General features: G+C 44.4%; 1 protein-coding gene across 2 annotated transcripts in view; it reads right to left on the bottom strand.

Moving 5' to 3' along the window:
• Positions 1-8,843: 8,843 nt before the first annotated feature.
• IFT20 (intraflagellar transport 20) overlaps positions 8,844-14,899 on the bottom strand; it is a 32,307-nt gene continuing 26,251 nt past the window's right edge. For both annotated transcript variants that reach the window (XM_040338435.1, XM_040338436.1), the window contains one exon: positions 8,844-9,924. In XM_040338435.1, the coding sequence (XP_040194369.1) occupies positions 9,843-9,924 (82 nt within the window). In that variant the 3' untranslated portion in view covers positions 8,844-9,842. The remainder of the gene's footprint in view (positions 9,925-14,899) is intronic.

A 14,899-nucleotide genomic window follows, 5' to 3' on the forward strand; every position in this document is an offset into this window, starting at 1 on the left:
AGGAAATATGGTAATAACCCACAGAACGTTTTTTTAAGGCGGCCATGCATGGATCGAAGTTCAGCAGAGACTAGCAGAATTTCAATCCAGATATGGGCAGGCCGGTTGTGCAGAAGTCGATAGGTTGGGTTTTTCCTGATCAGTGATGCCGGCTATAGCTGGCAGCACTGATCAGTGTATTCTGATGACAGGGAAGGCTCCCCGCTGTCAGAACACAATAGCTCGTGGGACGGATTGGATGTGGATGGGGGGAATCGGGTCCTTCTTCTTCTTTTGTTAAATCAGCAGGTTAAATGTATGAGCTGCCTAAGGCCGGCTATAGACGGTTCAAATGCATATATTGAAACTGTATGTGCCAAGTGGATCGATCAACTTGGGTACAACCAGCCTGCTGGATTTGCTTGCAATTTTTGCTATTGGCTGGTATAGCCGCTAGCAATAATCGTTGTCTTCTCCCTGCAGGGACAATGTCTCGTCAGGGGGAATTCCATCTGTGTTGCTGGGGAATCATGCAGATAGTATATGGCCTGCCCTAGTCTCCATTGTTCATGTAATTGGATTCATTTAACCCATTGAAGGATAAAGTATTGTTGCCTGTGATAACTACATTTGACCTATCGGACACCTATATCAGCAGGGACATTCAGAATGAAGGGGAGAACCTTTGTGATGAAGGGGAGTGATGATTAAGGCTGGCCATAATTAGACTTCTATCGAGCGGAAACAGCCACACATGGATCAAAATTTGTCCGGTTCCTTCAGAACTGGATGAATTTGGATCCAGTTTAACAATGAGGGAAGATCATGAAGGTTCACAAAGTCCTGTGTTACCCTACATAGCCAAAAGTATGTGGACATCCCTCCAAAATACTGAGTTAAAGTTGATGTTCAGGTTTACTTTCACGTTCAAGCTGGCCCAAAACTAACTATTTTATTTTCTAACGTACGCCCACTGGGTGTGCTGTATAAACTGTATATGTATCCTAAGCTACATAGAACACACAGCGCTGAGGTCTGGGTGTGAGATAAGATCTTCATGTCTCACACTCGGAGCAAAATAGCATTGGGCTGAGCAGCACTCATCCATTCATAGGCTGCTTTTGTATTCTGTTAATGAATACAAAACTTCCTGTGGCCGAGTTGGAGATCATTAGCTGGATTCAGGTAGACCTGCCTAACGTTAGGCAGGCATAGCGTATCTCATATACGCTACGCCGCCGTAAGTTAGAGAGGCAAGTGCTGTATTCACAAAGCACTTGCGTCCTAAGTTATGGCGGCGTAGCGTAAATGTGCCGGCCTAATTCAAATTGTGAAGAGGTGGGCGTGTTTTATGCTAATGAATCGTGACCCGACGTGATTGACGTTTTTTTTACGAACGCCGCATGCGCCGTCTGTGGATATATCCCAGTGCGCATGCTCCAAATTAGGCCGCAAAGACTTATTGGTTTCAACGTGTACGTAAATTACGCCCAGCCCCATTCACGGACGACTTATGCAAACGACGTAAAAATTTTAAAATTCGACGCGGTTCAGACGTACATACCTAACATTGGCTGCGCCATCTTTTTGGTGGAATATGTTTAGGCCTGAAAACGCCTTACGTAAACGGCGTATCTTTACTGCGATGGGCAAGCGTACGTTCGTGAATAGGCGTATCTCGCTGATTTACGCATTCTAGGCGTAATTCAGCGTACACGCCCCTAGCGGCCGGTCTAAATATACAGCTAAGATACGACGGCGCAGGCGGACGTATCTTAGCTAGATTTAGGTGTATCTCAATTTGAGAATACACTTAAATTTAGGACGGCGCAGATTCAGAGTTACGACGGCGTATCTACTGATACGCCGGCGTAACTCTCTCTGAATCTGGCTACCTGACATCAGCAGCCACCTCTCCTGTTCAGCCGTTCTTCATATTACATAGCTGTGCCCGTGTATACCCACTTCGGTGACTCCATTATTTCTTTTTGGTAGCTTAAAGGATCACTAAAGTTTAAAAAAAATATATATTTTTGTTTTTAAATAACAAACATGTTTAATTACCTCCAATGTGCAACTCGTTTTGCACAGAGTTGCCCCGAACCTGGTCTTTTGGGGTCTCTCGGCGGCTGTCTCGGCTCTCCCCCCCCCCCCCCCCCCCGCAAGGACTTATCACCTTCATGCGAGCTCGGTGTTGAGTTCTTGCGGGCGCGCTCCTGTAGTACAGCCGGCGGCCATAGCCGCCGACTGCATCACTCTGCCCCGCCCCCCGGCACGCTGCGTCATTGGATGTGATTGACAGCAGTGCAAGCCAATGGCTGCTCTGCTTTTAATCAACCAATGAATGAGCCGGGAAGACTGCCGAGAAGCCTGCGCGTTCAAAGCGGGACTTCCAAGGGGTCAGGTAAGTAAAGGGGGGGTTCGGGGGGCCTCTAATCTGCAGATGTTTTTTCAACTTAATGCATAGAATGCATTAAGGTGAAAAAACGTTTTCCTTTACAACCCCTTTAACCTAATATAAGTGTCATAACCATGAATGTATCTATATAAATAATACCCCATTAAAAGATAAAATTACAGAATTTGTTTCAATACTCACCTTCATTCCAGAGCTATCCATTGCAGTACTGCTTATTCACCACTAGATGTCCTCAATCTTCCTGCCAGTGTCATGAGCCCAGGCTGTCATGAGACTTCATCCTGTACTACAGAGTATTACTACTTTTTTCCCGTTACAGTCCTCCAGAAAGGATTTTCTTTTCTTGAGACAGAGATTTTCCAAAAGCAGTATTGTCTACTATGTTAATTTCTATACTATCTCATAAAATACTACATCTGCCCCTGAGATCCTGTCACCAATTTAACAAATTGCAGGTAGATGCACAGAAAAAAAAAGTATTTTAAATGCTTAATTGACGTGTTTTTTTTCTCTTCCACAATTTTTTAATATGCTTGCAATGTGCTCTGAACTTGCTGGACAATTTGACTACTCAGGAAAAGTCAGACGTCCGTCACGGCCTCCTCATTGTCTGTGACAGGGAGATACAGTACATACAATGCACAAATGCCAACTTTTGTAATGTGATGTGTTTTAACAGTAAGATGTTTTGTTTTATCTTTCATTTCACTTCCAGTTGTTTGAAATTGGTCTGTTCTCTGTTCCTTTTTGTACTGCTGTGAAATGGTCCTCAGTACATCTTTAATGATCATAGCTTCTTTCATACGATTCACTAAATAAATCTATTTTTCCAGTACTAACCGTTGTTATCATTGAGTTACTGCCAGACACTGGGCCTTTAAAGGAACACTAAAGGTTCAGTTTTTATTATATCAATTGATTGCTGTAAGCTAGAGCATTTAAATATCACTTACCTCGTTTTTCCTTTTGACCTCCAAAATACAGTAATCCAGGTGTGAAAATGCCATTTCCTGTCTCTCCTCGTCTTGCTTTCCACCAGCATCTGAGCCGTTTTGCATGGTGGAAAGCAGAATGTGCTCACCCCCTCCCTATGACTACAGCCCTGCGTGAAGATGCTCTCTTATCCCTCACAGGCATGGAGGCTAAGCCTAATGGGAACTGTAGTTCCCATTAGGCTGTGATGTAGCAAGAATGAATGTGCACCGCAAACCAGGAAGTCAGTGAGAATAACGATTCAGGAGTGCTGGAGGTGAATAAAACAGCTCAAATTCAACAGGTATCAAACGAGTTATAATGCAAAACATTACTTTTTACTTTATCAGCCAGGCAAGGAGAGCATTAATCAGAGAAGCAGATAGTAACTAGGGATGAGCCAAACACCCCCCGGTTTGGTTTGCATCAGAACCTTCGAACGGAAAAAACGTTTGCGCGAACTTTAGAACCCCATTGAAGTCTATGGGACTCGAACGTTCGAAATCAAAAGTGCTAATTTTAAAGGCAAGTCGAGTTCCTCCACCCCAAACTCGCTCATCCATGTCTTTTTAGACCTTGCTTTGAGCCCTGGTGCGCAGTTATGTTGGAATAGGAAGGAGCCATCCCCAAACTGTTCCCACAAAGTTGGGAGCATGAAATTGTCTAAAATGTCTTGGTGTGCTGACATCTTCAGATTTTTTTCCTTCACTGGAACTAAGGGGCCAAGGCCAACCCCTAAAAACAACCCCACACCACAATCCCCCCTCCACCAAATGATATGGATCTGTGCCTTGTGATCGTTGTGAACGAATCACAGCAATCACAAGTGTAAGCCCTTCCTACTGATTCCTCGGTGGTACATAGCACTGCTCCCACCGATCACCAACAAAAGAGGGGCTTACTAACCAAAATGAGGGCACACAAAGCAGCAAGGGGCAGAAGAGAATACCCATAGAGGGGCAAACTGGCCACAAATGTTATGGGGGGGGGGGGGGAAACACACCACCGTCCACCTACAGTTATGAGGCACACACACCAGTGATCATCCACATTTAAGGGCATTAATCACCATAAGGGCATATCAACTCCTGATTAATTAAATCTGCAAACATTTTTGTGTAATACACTGTGCTGACACCTGTACTAAACAATTTTGGGGGAATGTGTACTGTCCCTGGCATTTTAGAGCAATATGCAATCAACATCAGTTTTTTTAATCTATATACATATATAGAAAAAAAAATAGCGGTTATTAAATTGGAATGTTAACCTTAGCCCCAGTAGTCCAATGTGTGAAGTCCATCGCCAGCGTCTTCACCCCAGCTTCTTCCTGATAGGGACGCAGTCTCGGGCCATCTTGATTGGCTTGGCATGGGACGACCTGCAGTATTTCCCACACACGCACCATAATGTATACTAAGCTGCACATGCATAGCTCAGTGCACATTTCAGGGAAGACTGCAGGTAGGTTTATTTTATTGCAGGAGAGAGTGCATGACTCTTCTTCTGCAATAAACAATCTGTCTACTCCAAAAAAAAAATTAATGTTCTTCATTAATTATCACCAACAAAAATCTCTTATCACTCTAAAAATAATATTATATACAATTTATTTGGGTACAGAACTGAATGACCAAGTAACTGTCAGTCAAACCATCACAGAACAGAGAAATAAAAAAAACAGCTTGGAAATGAAGAGGTTTATTATACAGGCTGGTACTTAAGTGGGTAAATAATAATAATAATAATAATAAAAATAAAAAGGACACATTAGCCAAAACAAAATTTCATTTTTTTTTAATTGATGCACTTTTAAAAATCCAAGCAAATAAAATACTTAAGGCACTCTATTAGAAAATGCAACCACTCACACAGGACGATTGAACCGAATCAGGGTAAGTATATTTTTATGCCATCATTGGACTGACTTTGTCTAGATGTTACTTTCTGTTTTTATTCCTTTGAAATGATCAATATAAGTGAAAACACACGCATAGGGGGTCGATTTACCAAAACTGTGCACAGTAACCAATCAGGTTCAAGGTTTTAGCCCTCATTCACACTGAACGTAGGTTTGAAATCGTGCGAGTTCACACATGATTCCAAACGGGCATTTCAATGCGACTTCGGGACAGTTTGAGAGACATCTCTGCGGGTTTCATGCACAGACGTCTATTGAAATCGCCCCCAAAAGTAGTGCAGGAACTACTTTTGTGAATCAGTGAGGCGCCGCAAAAAGTTGGTGTCGCTCCGATTCGTAGTTGCCGGCAATTGTGGGCTCATTGTCAAAGCTTAATTGAACAAGTTGAAGTTAGAAGCTGATAAGTTACCATGCACAGCTGCACCAGATTCTGTGTGCGCCAGTTTTAGTAATTCATACTCATTGGGGGTAAGTCACTAATGGCAAATTTACTTTGCACTACAAATGCAAAGTGCACTTGAAATTGCACTTGGAAGTGCAGTCGCTGAAGATCCGAGGGGAAAATGCAAGGAAAATAAAAAACAATATTTTAGCTTGCATATGATTGGATGATAAAATCAGCAGAGCTTCCCCTCATTTCCGATCTACCCCTCAGATTTACAGCGACTGCACTTTCAGTGCAATTTCAAGTGCACTTGTAGTGCAAAGTGGATTTGCCTTTCGTAAATAACCCCCCCTTGTGTGCATTTTCTTGACATCCTGTTATATTTTTCCTAGAGAAAATATACACAAACAAGATATTACTTCAGCTGTATATAAATATCAACTGTGAGGCCCCGTACACACGACCGGTTTTCTCTGCAGAATTCAGTCAGAAACTCGATGGGAGACGTATTCTGTCGAGAAAACCGGTCGTGTGTACACTTTTCGCCGAGGAAACCGTCGAGGATCTCGTCGGGTCAAATAGAGAACATGTTCTCTATTTCCTCGTTAGTCAATGGGAAAATTTGTTTTGCCGAGATCCTCGGCGGCTTCACAAGGAACTAGACGAGCAAAATGATGTGTTTTGCCCGTCAAGTTTCTCGGACGTGTGTACGGGGCCTGACACAATGCTGTTCATACTAATGAAAATGGATGATGAAATGAACATATAGATTACCAACAAGACAGCTATGCACAAAAATATTGTCACTCAACTCTGCTAATGCACAAGACTATGTAATAACAATGCAGACAGCGGTAATTGACAGTAATCTAAAACAACTAATCACAGGTCAGCTAGCAACAGTAAAGCAAAAACGGTTATCAAAAACGTATTTGTGGTCGCTGTTGATTACAGCAAAATACCTTTTCTCTTTGGGGAATAATAAACTCCACTCTCTTAACACTCTCAGAATTCTCACTTATATTTTAACTCCTTCCTGAAAACCCTTTAAATTGTTTGGAACCTCCAAGGGCTGGGAAGGATCAGCGATCATGTGACTAAGGTCACAATTCATATGATCGAAAGCCAGTCCCGCCATCTACCGATCTTTAGCCCAGACTTAAGCTCGTACACACAATCGGATTTTCTGCAGACAAAGCGTCAGACTTTTGTCCGAAGGGCGTTGGCCATGAACTTGTTTTGCATACTAAACGGCACACAATTGTCGGCCAACAAACATGAACGTAGTGACGTACTACATCAAATTTCAGCTCTTGAGCGCCACCCTTCGGGCACCTTCTGCTAATGTCGTGTTTTTGTCCATGGAAAATTGATAAGCCTGCCATCCGACATTTGTCCATGGGAAATCTGACAATTGTCTTATGGAGCGTACAAACAGTACGATTTTCGGCCAACAGGCTGTCAACACAAAATTCCCGTCGGAAAATCGGATCGTGTGTATGAGGCTTAAGAGCGGTCTTCAACAGTTCATCCTTTGTGCTGAGAGAGCACAGTAAGAACAAAAACATCAGCTGCCCAATAATGCTTATATGCAATGTGTGGGCATTAATGCACACCCTTTTGCTGCCACACATATGTGTTGGGAAGTCATAAAGGGGTTTTGTGGCTATATTAATAAGAAAGGTAATCAAATTGGACTTCATGTATTTAAAGTCTAACAATGAACTTCTCACACTTGCTTCCTTTAGGTCTGCTAAATATACCATTTAAAGACTTTTCTGGTCAATAAGTGCAAACAATTCCTGATGACTTTGCCAGAAATCTAGTTTGCTGATAACTTCCTGTGCACAAGGAGAGGTCTGTGTTCTTTGTAATTCATCAGCAATGAAGTAGGCAGGGCTGACACCACGTGCTTAGGAGATCAGAGCTGTGTTATGTCAGAAGAAGGTAGGAGCAAACTATATTTCTGTCACATTAAGCTTGGTTCACAGATTAACGGCATATGAATCACACAGGAGCCGCACCACCCTCCTGTTCAATTCACATGTGATTCAGTGCAGTGCAATTTGAGCCTATTCATTTTAAATAGGCCCAAAGTCATGCGTGCAGCAATTTTTGAAGCGCATTGCATGGTTGTTTTGTACCATGCAATCTGCGTTTGGGGTGTCGTTAACATTGCATGGACACCCACTGCAGATCGCAAGGGCAGTGCGATTTAAATGCAGTGCGGGAAGCGTGCACAGATCCCAGGCTTTCCCAAAATTCATTTGTGTGCTAACAGTTTTTTTTTTTTTTGTACTTGCAGTGTGTTTCAAGAGATAAAATGTGCATTCACTCCAGATATATACAAGATATGTTTTTATTTTTTATTTGACATAAACTTAAAAATAGCTCATGTAGCAATTAAGCACGGCCGACTCAAGTTGGAACTACAAGGAAAGAGCCCCATTAGTGAGCAGATTTTATTTCCATCTTTTTGGAAATCACCAGCAAAAAGCTTTCAGCAGGGATCTTGTATAACATTCCAATTAAAATGTACCAGAAATGTGAGATATCAGAATGATGATGAAAACTCTTCTCCTTGTGGATAAGGATCTTCATAGAACCTATTTCAGAAGATCCAAAACAATGGACTTGGAGATGTTCCTGCTTTGCGGTTTGTTTGCTTGACATGTGGCACGCCGCTTTGCCCCTCCTGTAGCATTGGTTTTGAACCACCATTTAGAAGGCTATCCCATGGCTTGTCTTTCAATGCAAGCAATGACTTTGACAACCAGGCGTGCTTTATGGATCCATCTTAAGACTAAAAGATGTAGAAGGCCTAGGGTTGCCACCTCATCCCTTTAAAACAGAACACATATGAATTACACAGGTTCTGAGGCTAATTTAATTTAGATAAGGCTCCACTTGAGTTCAATTACCACCTTAATCAGCCACAGAACCTGTGTAATTCATATGTGTTCTGTTTTAAAGGGATGAGGTGGCAACCCTAAGAAGGCCCCTGAACCACGTGATAGGGGAGCAACACCGGGGCTGGTGCCTTTTGGGTAGAGCTGGGCGCAAGTATCCATGGGGTGGTTTTACCAATTACTAAAAAATGTGTTAACCAGAGAATAGCCTCATTAAATATGTGAAATGTTAGAATTATTTTGGGTATGAAATGCTAAAAAAAAAAAAAAAAATAGTGTAAACACAATACCTGCCTTACCACGAGTGGCAATTAAACCAGTATGTACCCCCTGGCCTCAAAATTACTTACATCAATGCATATTGGTTAAAATAAATTGAAATGTACTTAAATACTTACTGTGGATGACACCACTAAACACAGTAACTCATAACAACCAATAGGATTTCAGCTTACAGAGGTCAGATCTATAAAAGTAAATTCCGATTGGTTGCTATGGGTTGTTGCATTACTTAATAAAAAATAAATAAAACACAATTACGGTATGTCTAAAAACAGACGTTTCTGAGCTTAGGCTGGTTTAATGCACGTTCAGCTGCCCCTAAAGTGCACCAACGTTCTGTACCCGATGTCAGTATGCCACCTGCACCGCATTTGTGTTCCTACTTGGTGCAGATTAGGTGTGGTTTCCAGTATATCCCTCTTGGAGTTGGATGAATGGTATTTTATGTAAATTGAAATGTACATGTGTTATAATTTCTTCAGATTACATACAGAATGGGAGGTAGTAACTTTGGAAGACACGTGTTAAAATGCATTAAATTAATAAAATGCCCATTTCCATGAATGTACCTCATAGATAGAGGTCAGCAGCTCCTGAAATGAAGGCCACATTCACCCCCCTGCATGAGAGCGGGTTGTTGCTACGTGGTCATACTTATGGAAGGTGACGTCTGATAGAACAGGCACCAAAACATTTAACAATTTTTTTGAACCACTGTTCCAAAATGCAGAGACGTGAATGTACCCTACAACAGGGTCTGTAATAGATTTCTTCACAGGAATAGGCTTGTAGGTTTTAAAAATGTACAAACTGGTTATGACAAGTGCTTGAAAGTCACAGGACCAAGAAGAGTCTCATAATCAGGTCTGCTGTCAGAAATGATCTGGGGTGCCATTACATGAAAGAACTGGGAATGATACAAGTTTCTGAAAAACATTCCAATAAAAAAAATCCCCAGTCCATTAGCAGTAACTGTTATTTCTGAAGGATGAATTGGTCAATAAATTCGTTCTGCTCTGCTTCTACTTTACAAAGAGCTTCGTATTCTATCTGATACCTATAGAGGAAAAAATACACAGTGTTTAAAGTGGAGAAAAAAAAAATCCTTAAATATTCAGTTTACAGCATTTTCTTTTGGACATAAATAGATATCGATTTTACCCAACATAGCCTCTTTTTCCTTCTATAGTCACCTCACAGAACCCCAACAATTATCTCCAGACAGAAGCAAGTGAAATCCTTAGGGCCCTTTCACACGGAGCGAATCAGTAATGATCCGCCTCCGCGTGTCCGTACAGCTCAGCGGGGATCCTCTGTAAAATCCCCGCTGAGCTGGCAGCTGACAGGGCGGTCCCCGCACACTGTGCAGGGACCGCCCTGTCTTTCCTCCGCTCTGCCCTATGGGGAATCGGATGAACACGGACCGTATGTCCGTGTTCATCCGATCCGGCAGACGGAAGAAAAAAAGAGATTTTTAATACAGCTTACCTGTAAAATCTTTTTCTTGGAGTACATCACGGGACACAGAGCGGCATTCATTACTATATGGGTTATATGGAGTACCTTCAGGTGTAGACACTGGCAATCTCAAACAGGAAATGCCCCTCCCTATATAACCCCCTCCCATAGGAGGAGTACCTCAGTTTTGTAGCAAGCAGTATGCCTCCCAAAATGGTCCTCAAAAAAGAGGGGTGGGAGCTCTGTGTCCCGTGATGTACTCCAAGAAAAAGATTTTACAGGTAAGCTGTATTAAAAATCTCTTTTTCTTTATCGTACATCACGGGACACAGAGCGGCATTCATTACTATATGGGATGTCCCAAAGCAATGCTTACAATGAGGGGAGGGAGAACATCTCCAAGACAAAAGGATTTAATTTAGAGATATACTCAAATCATAATAAATCCAACTTAGTTGAGAAAAATAATTTTAAATTTTAAATTTAACTCAAAAAAGAGGAGCCCCCGGAATCCGAGGGTCTCAAACTGCAGCCTGCAGCACTGCCTGCCCGAAGGCAGTATCAGTATTCCTTCTTACGTCCAACTTGTAGAATTTTGTAAACGTGTGGACAGAAGACCAGGTTGCCGCCTTGCAAACTTGAGCCATAGAGATCTGGTGGTGTGCTGCCCAGGAGGCGCCCATGGCTCTAGTAGAATGAGCCTTTAATGATACTGGAGGAGGCAACCCTTTCAAGCCGTAGGCCTGAGTGATTAATTGCTTAATCCACCTAGAAATGGTGGACTTTGCAGCTGCCTGCCCCTTCTTGGGCCCATCCGGTAGAATGAACAGCACATCTGTTTTCCGGATCTTCTTTGTAGCTTTAAGATAGGCCTTCATGGCCCTGACAATATCCAAGGTATGCAGCAACCCTTCCTTTCTGGAAGTAGGTTTAGGGAAGAAGGATGGTAATACCAAATCCTGGTTCAAATGAAAACTGGATATGACCTTCGGTAGGAAGGAAGGATGAGGGCGGAGAACGACCCTGTCCTTATGAAAAACAAGATATGGTTCCTTACAGGATAAGGCCGCTAGCTCCGAAACTCTTCTTGCGGAAACTATGGCAACCAAAAATACTAACTTCCTTGTCAGTAGAACCAAAGGAATTTCAGCCAACGGCTCAAACGGTTGTTTCTGTAAACTTGACAGAACAAGATTTAAATCCCACGGACAAAGCGGGGATTTAACTGGAGGTCTAATACGTAAGACCCCTTGAAGGAAGGTCTTAACCAGCGAGTGGGTGGCCAGCGGCCGCTGAAACCACACTGACAGAGCAGAAATCTGTCCTTTGATTGTGCTTAATGCCAATCCTTTATCCACTCCTAGCTGGAGAAAACTTAATACTCTATCGATGGTAAATTTGCGAGAAAGCCATCGCTTGGACTCACACCAGCCTACATAGGCCTTCCAGACCCTGTAATAAATCACCCTAGAGACCGGTTTCCTGGCTCTGATTAGGGTAGAGACTACTTTCTGAGACAGACCTCTACCCCTGAGAATCAGGGATTCAGCTTCCAGGCCGTCAAATTTAGATGCCGTAAGGCAGGGTGGAGGATCGGACCTTGCGATAGCAGGTCTGGCCGTAGAGGAAGAGTCCAAGGGTCTCCCACTACCATCTTTAGGATGAGTGAGTACCATGCCCTTCTGGGCCATGCTGGAGCTACCAGGATGACTGGTATGTGTTCCACCCGGATCCTGCGCAGCAGGCGGGGTAGTAACTGGAGCGGGGGAAACGCATAAAGAAGTTTGAACTGATGCCAAGGGCAAACCAACGCATCGGTTCCGCAGGCCATCGGATCCCTTGAGCGGGATATGAACCTGTCTAGTTTCTTGTTGAGTCTCGATGCCATGATATCCACGTCCGGCACTCCCCATCTTTGGCAGAGTGCTTGAAAGACTTGTGGATGCAGAGACCATTCCCCCGGCCATAGAGTCTGGCGGCTTAAGAAGTCCGCCTGAAAGTTGTCCACTCCTGGAATGAATATTGCCGATATGCAGGGCACATGCGCCTCTGCCCATAGGAGAATCAAGCTCACCTCTCTCTGAGCGGCTTGACTCCTGGTTCCCCCTTGGTGATTTATGTATGCCACGGCCGTGGCATTGTCTGATTGAATTCTCACCGGGAACCCCTGCAATTTTGACGTCCAAGCCCTGAGGGCTAGTCGAGCAGCTCTGAGCTCCAAGATGTTGATGGGCAACTGCTTCTCTGGCTTTGCCCAAGTACCTTGGCGAGTGCAACCATCCAAAATTGCTCCCCAGCCCGTCAGGCTGGCATCTGTGGTCACTATCTTCCAAGCCACTGGGCTGAAAGACTTCCCCTTCAGTAGATTCTGAGGGTCTAACCACCAACACAGACTTTGTCGGACTCTTGATAAGAGCGGCAACGGGATATCCAAGGCCTGTGGCCTTCTGCTCCATGCTGACAGGATGGCTGCCTGTAGGATGCGAGTGCTTAGAACCAGTAGGATTAATTCCTTGATGGCTTTTACCTTCCTCAGAGGTAGGAACACTCCTTGTTGTTCTGTGTCTAATCTCATGCCGAGATATTCCAACTGCCTTGTGGGCTGGAAAGCTGACTTTTCTCGATTTAGGACCCAGCCGAACCTCTCGAGGTATTGGACCGTGAGGGCCACTGCTCGCTCCAAGCCGGGAGACGAGTGGTCTATGACTAGGAGGTCGTCCAGGTATGCTAGGATCGTGACCCCTTGGATCCTTAGCTTGGCTAGGATCGGAGCTAGGACCTTCGTGAACACCCGGGGGGCCGTAGCCAACCCGAAGGGAAGCGCCACGAATTGGAAGTGACGCGAAGCCACCATGAAGCGTAGATATCTTTGATGTGGCTGATAAATTGGAACATGAAGGTAGGCATCCTTTATGTCTATGGACGCCATGAAGTCGTCCTTCTGGAGTGTGGCAGCTGCTGACCGCACGGATTCCATCCGAAATGAGCGGATCTTTAGATATGCATTTACCATCTTTAGGTCCAAAATTGGCCTGACATCTCCATTGGATTTTGGGATGATGAATAGGTTGGAGTAGAAACCCAGCCCCTGTTCCAGGACTGGTACCTCTACTATTACTTCCTGGGAAAGTAGATGATCTAATGCCGATCTTAATGCGGCTCCCTTTTCCGGATCGTTTGGAATCCTCGACTTCTGGAAATGAGGAGGAGGAAACCTTAGGAAATCTAATTTGTAGCCTGTGGCCACGGAAGACCGTACCCACTCGTCGGGAATGCTGGCTTCCCAAATCTCTGAAAAGAGTCGCAGCCTTCCCCCCACCTTCGTGGGTGGGGGCGCCCCTTCATAAGGTTGGCTTGGGGGCTGGTTTTGCTGGTTTGCGAAACCACTGCCTTTTGCCTCTAACAGCCTGTCCTTGTGATTTGCTGTTGAAGCCGAAGTTTGCTTTTGCAGGAGGCCGTCGATACTGCTTGGCATTAGAGGGCCCCTGCCCAGGGGAATACTGTCGTTTAAACGCAGGCCCCTGAACCTTCTTCTTAGTTGGCAAGAGAGTACTCTTGCCGTTTGAAATGGTCTGAATGTATTTATCTAGGTCTTCTCCGAAGAGTCGTCCTCCATGGAAGGGGAACCCTACCAGGAGCTTCTTGCATGGGGGCTCAGCCTCCCAGCTTTTTAACCATAAGAGTCTTCTCATATGGATAAGGGATAACGATAAACGTGACGCTTGCTGGATAGAATCCTTGATTGCGTCTACCGTAAAACATATGGCCTTAGGGACATCCGAAAATTCTTCTGCCTGCTGGGCAGGAATAAGTTTAAGCATCTGCTTAAATTGATCCGATAATGCTTGAGCGACCCCAATCGCAGCCACAGCTGGCTGTACTACTGCCCCTGCAGTAGTGAAGGAGTTCTTAAGTAGTGCTTCCAAGCGCTTATCAACTGGATCCTTGAACACCTGTATGTTTTCTACAGGGCATGTTAACGATTTGTTAACACATGAGATGGCTGCGTCCACTGCAGGAGTAGCCCATCTTTTGGAAAATTTTTCTTCCATAGGATATAGGACAGAGAACTTCTTAGGTGGTAAGAAGATCTTATCTGGCTTGTTCCAATCTTGGAACAAAACTCCCTCTAATAGAGGATGGATCGGAAACACAGCATTGCTTTGAGGCGCCCTCAGTGAGCCCAAAGCTGAAACCGTCGATACCTGGAGATCTGGTACTGGCAAGTTGAATGCCCTATGGACCAAGTCCGACAATCCTTGAATCCACCAGCTCTCCCTCAGGGAGACTGCCCCAGACTCCTCTGTATCCGGATCCTCGATCCCTGAACCTACTTGGTCCTTGTCCAAGAGGTCGTCCAATTCCCCTGAGGAAAGGACCTCCTCTTCTGAGGGTCCGCGCTCGGGCGACGGAGATCTATTCCGCTTACTGCCCCGCATAGCTGCGGCTATCATTTTACCCATGCTTTTCTGCATCTCTTTTAAAGAGGTGAGCAATACCTCCTCCGTGACCATCTTAGGGTTGGACTGACCCGCGTCAGCTCCAGCCCCAGATCCCGATGGCCCCAAGGCTCC

This window comes from Rana temporaria, chromosome 2 (assembly GCF_905171775.1).
Source record: "Rana temporaria chromosome 2, aRanTem1.1, whole genome shotgun sequence".
NCBI classification, from domain to species: domain Eukaryota; kingdom Metazoa; phylum Chordata; class Amphibia; order Anura; family Ranidae; genus Rana; species Rana temporaria.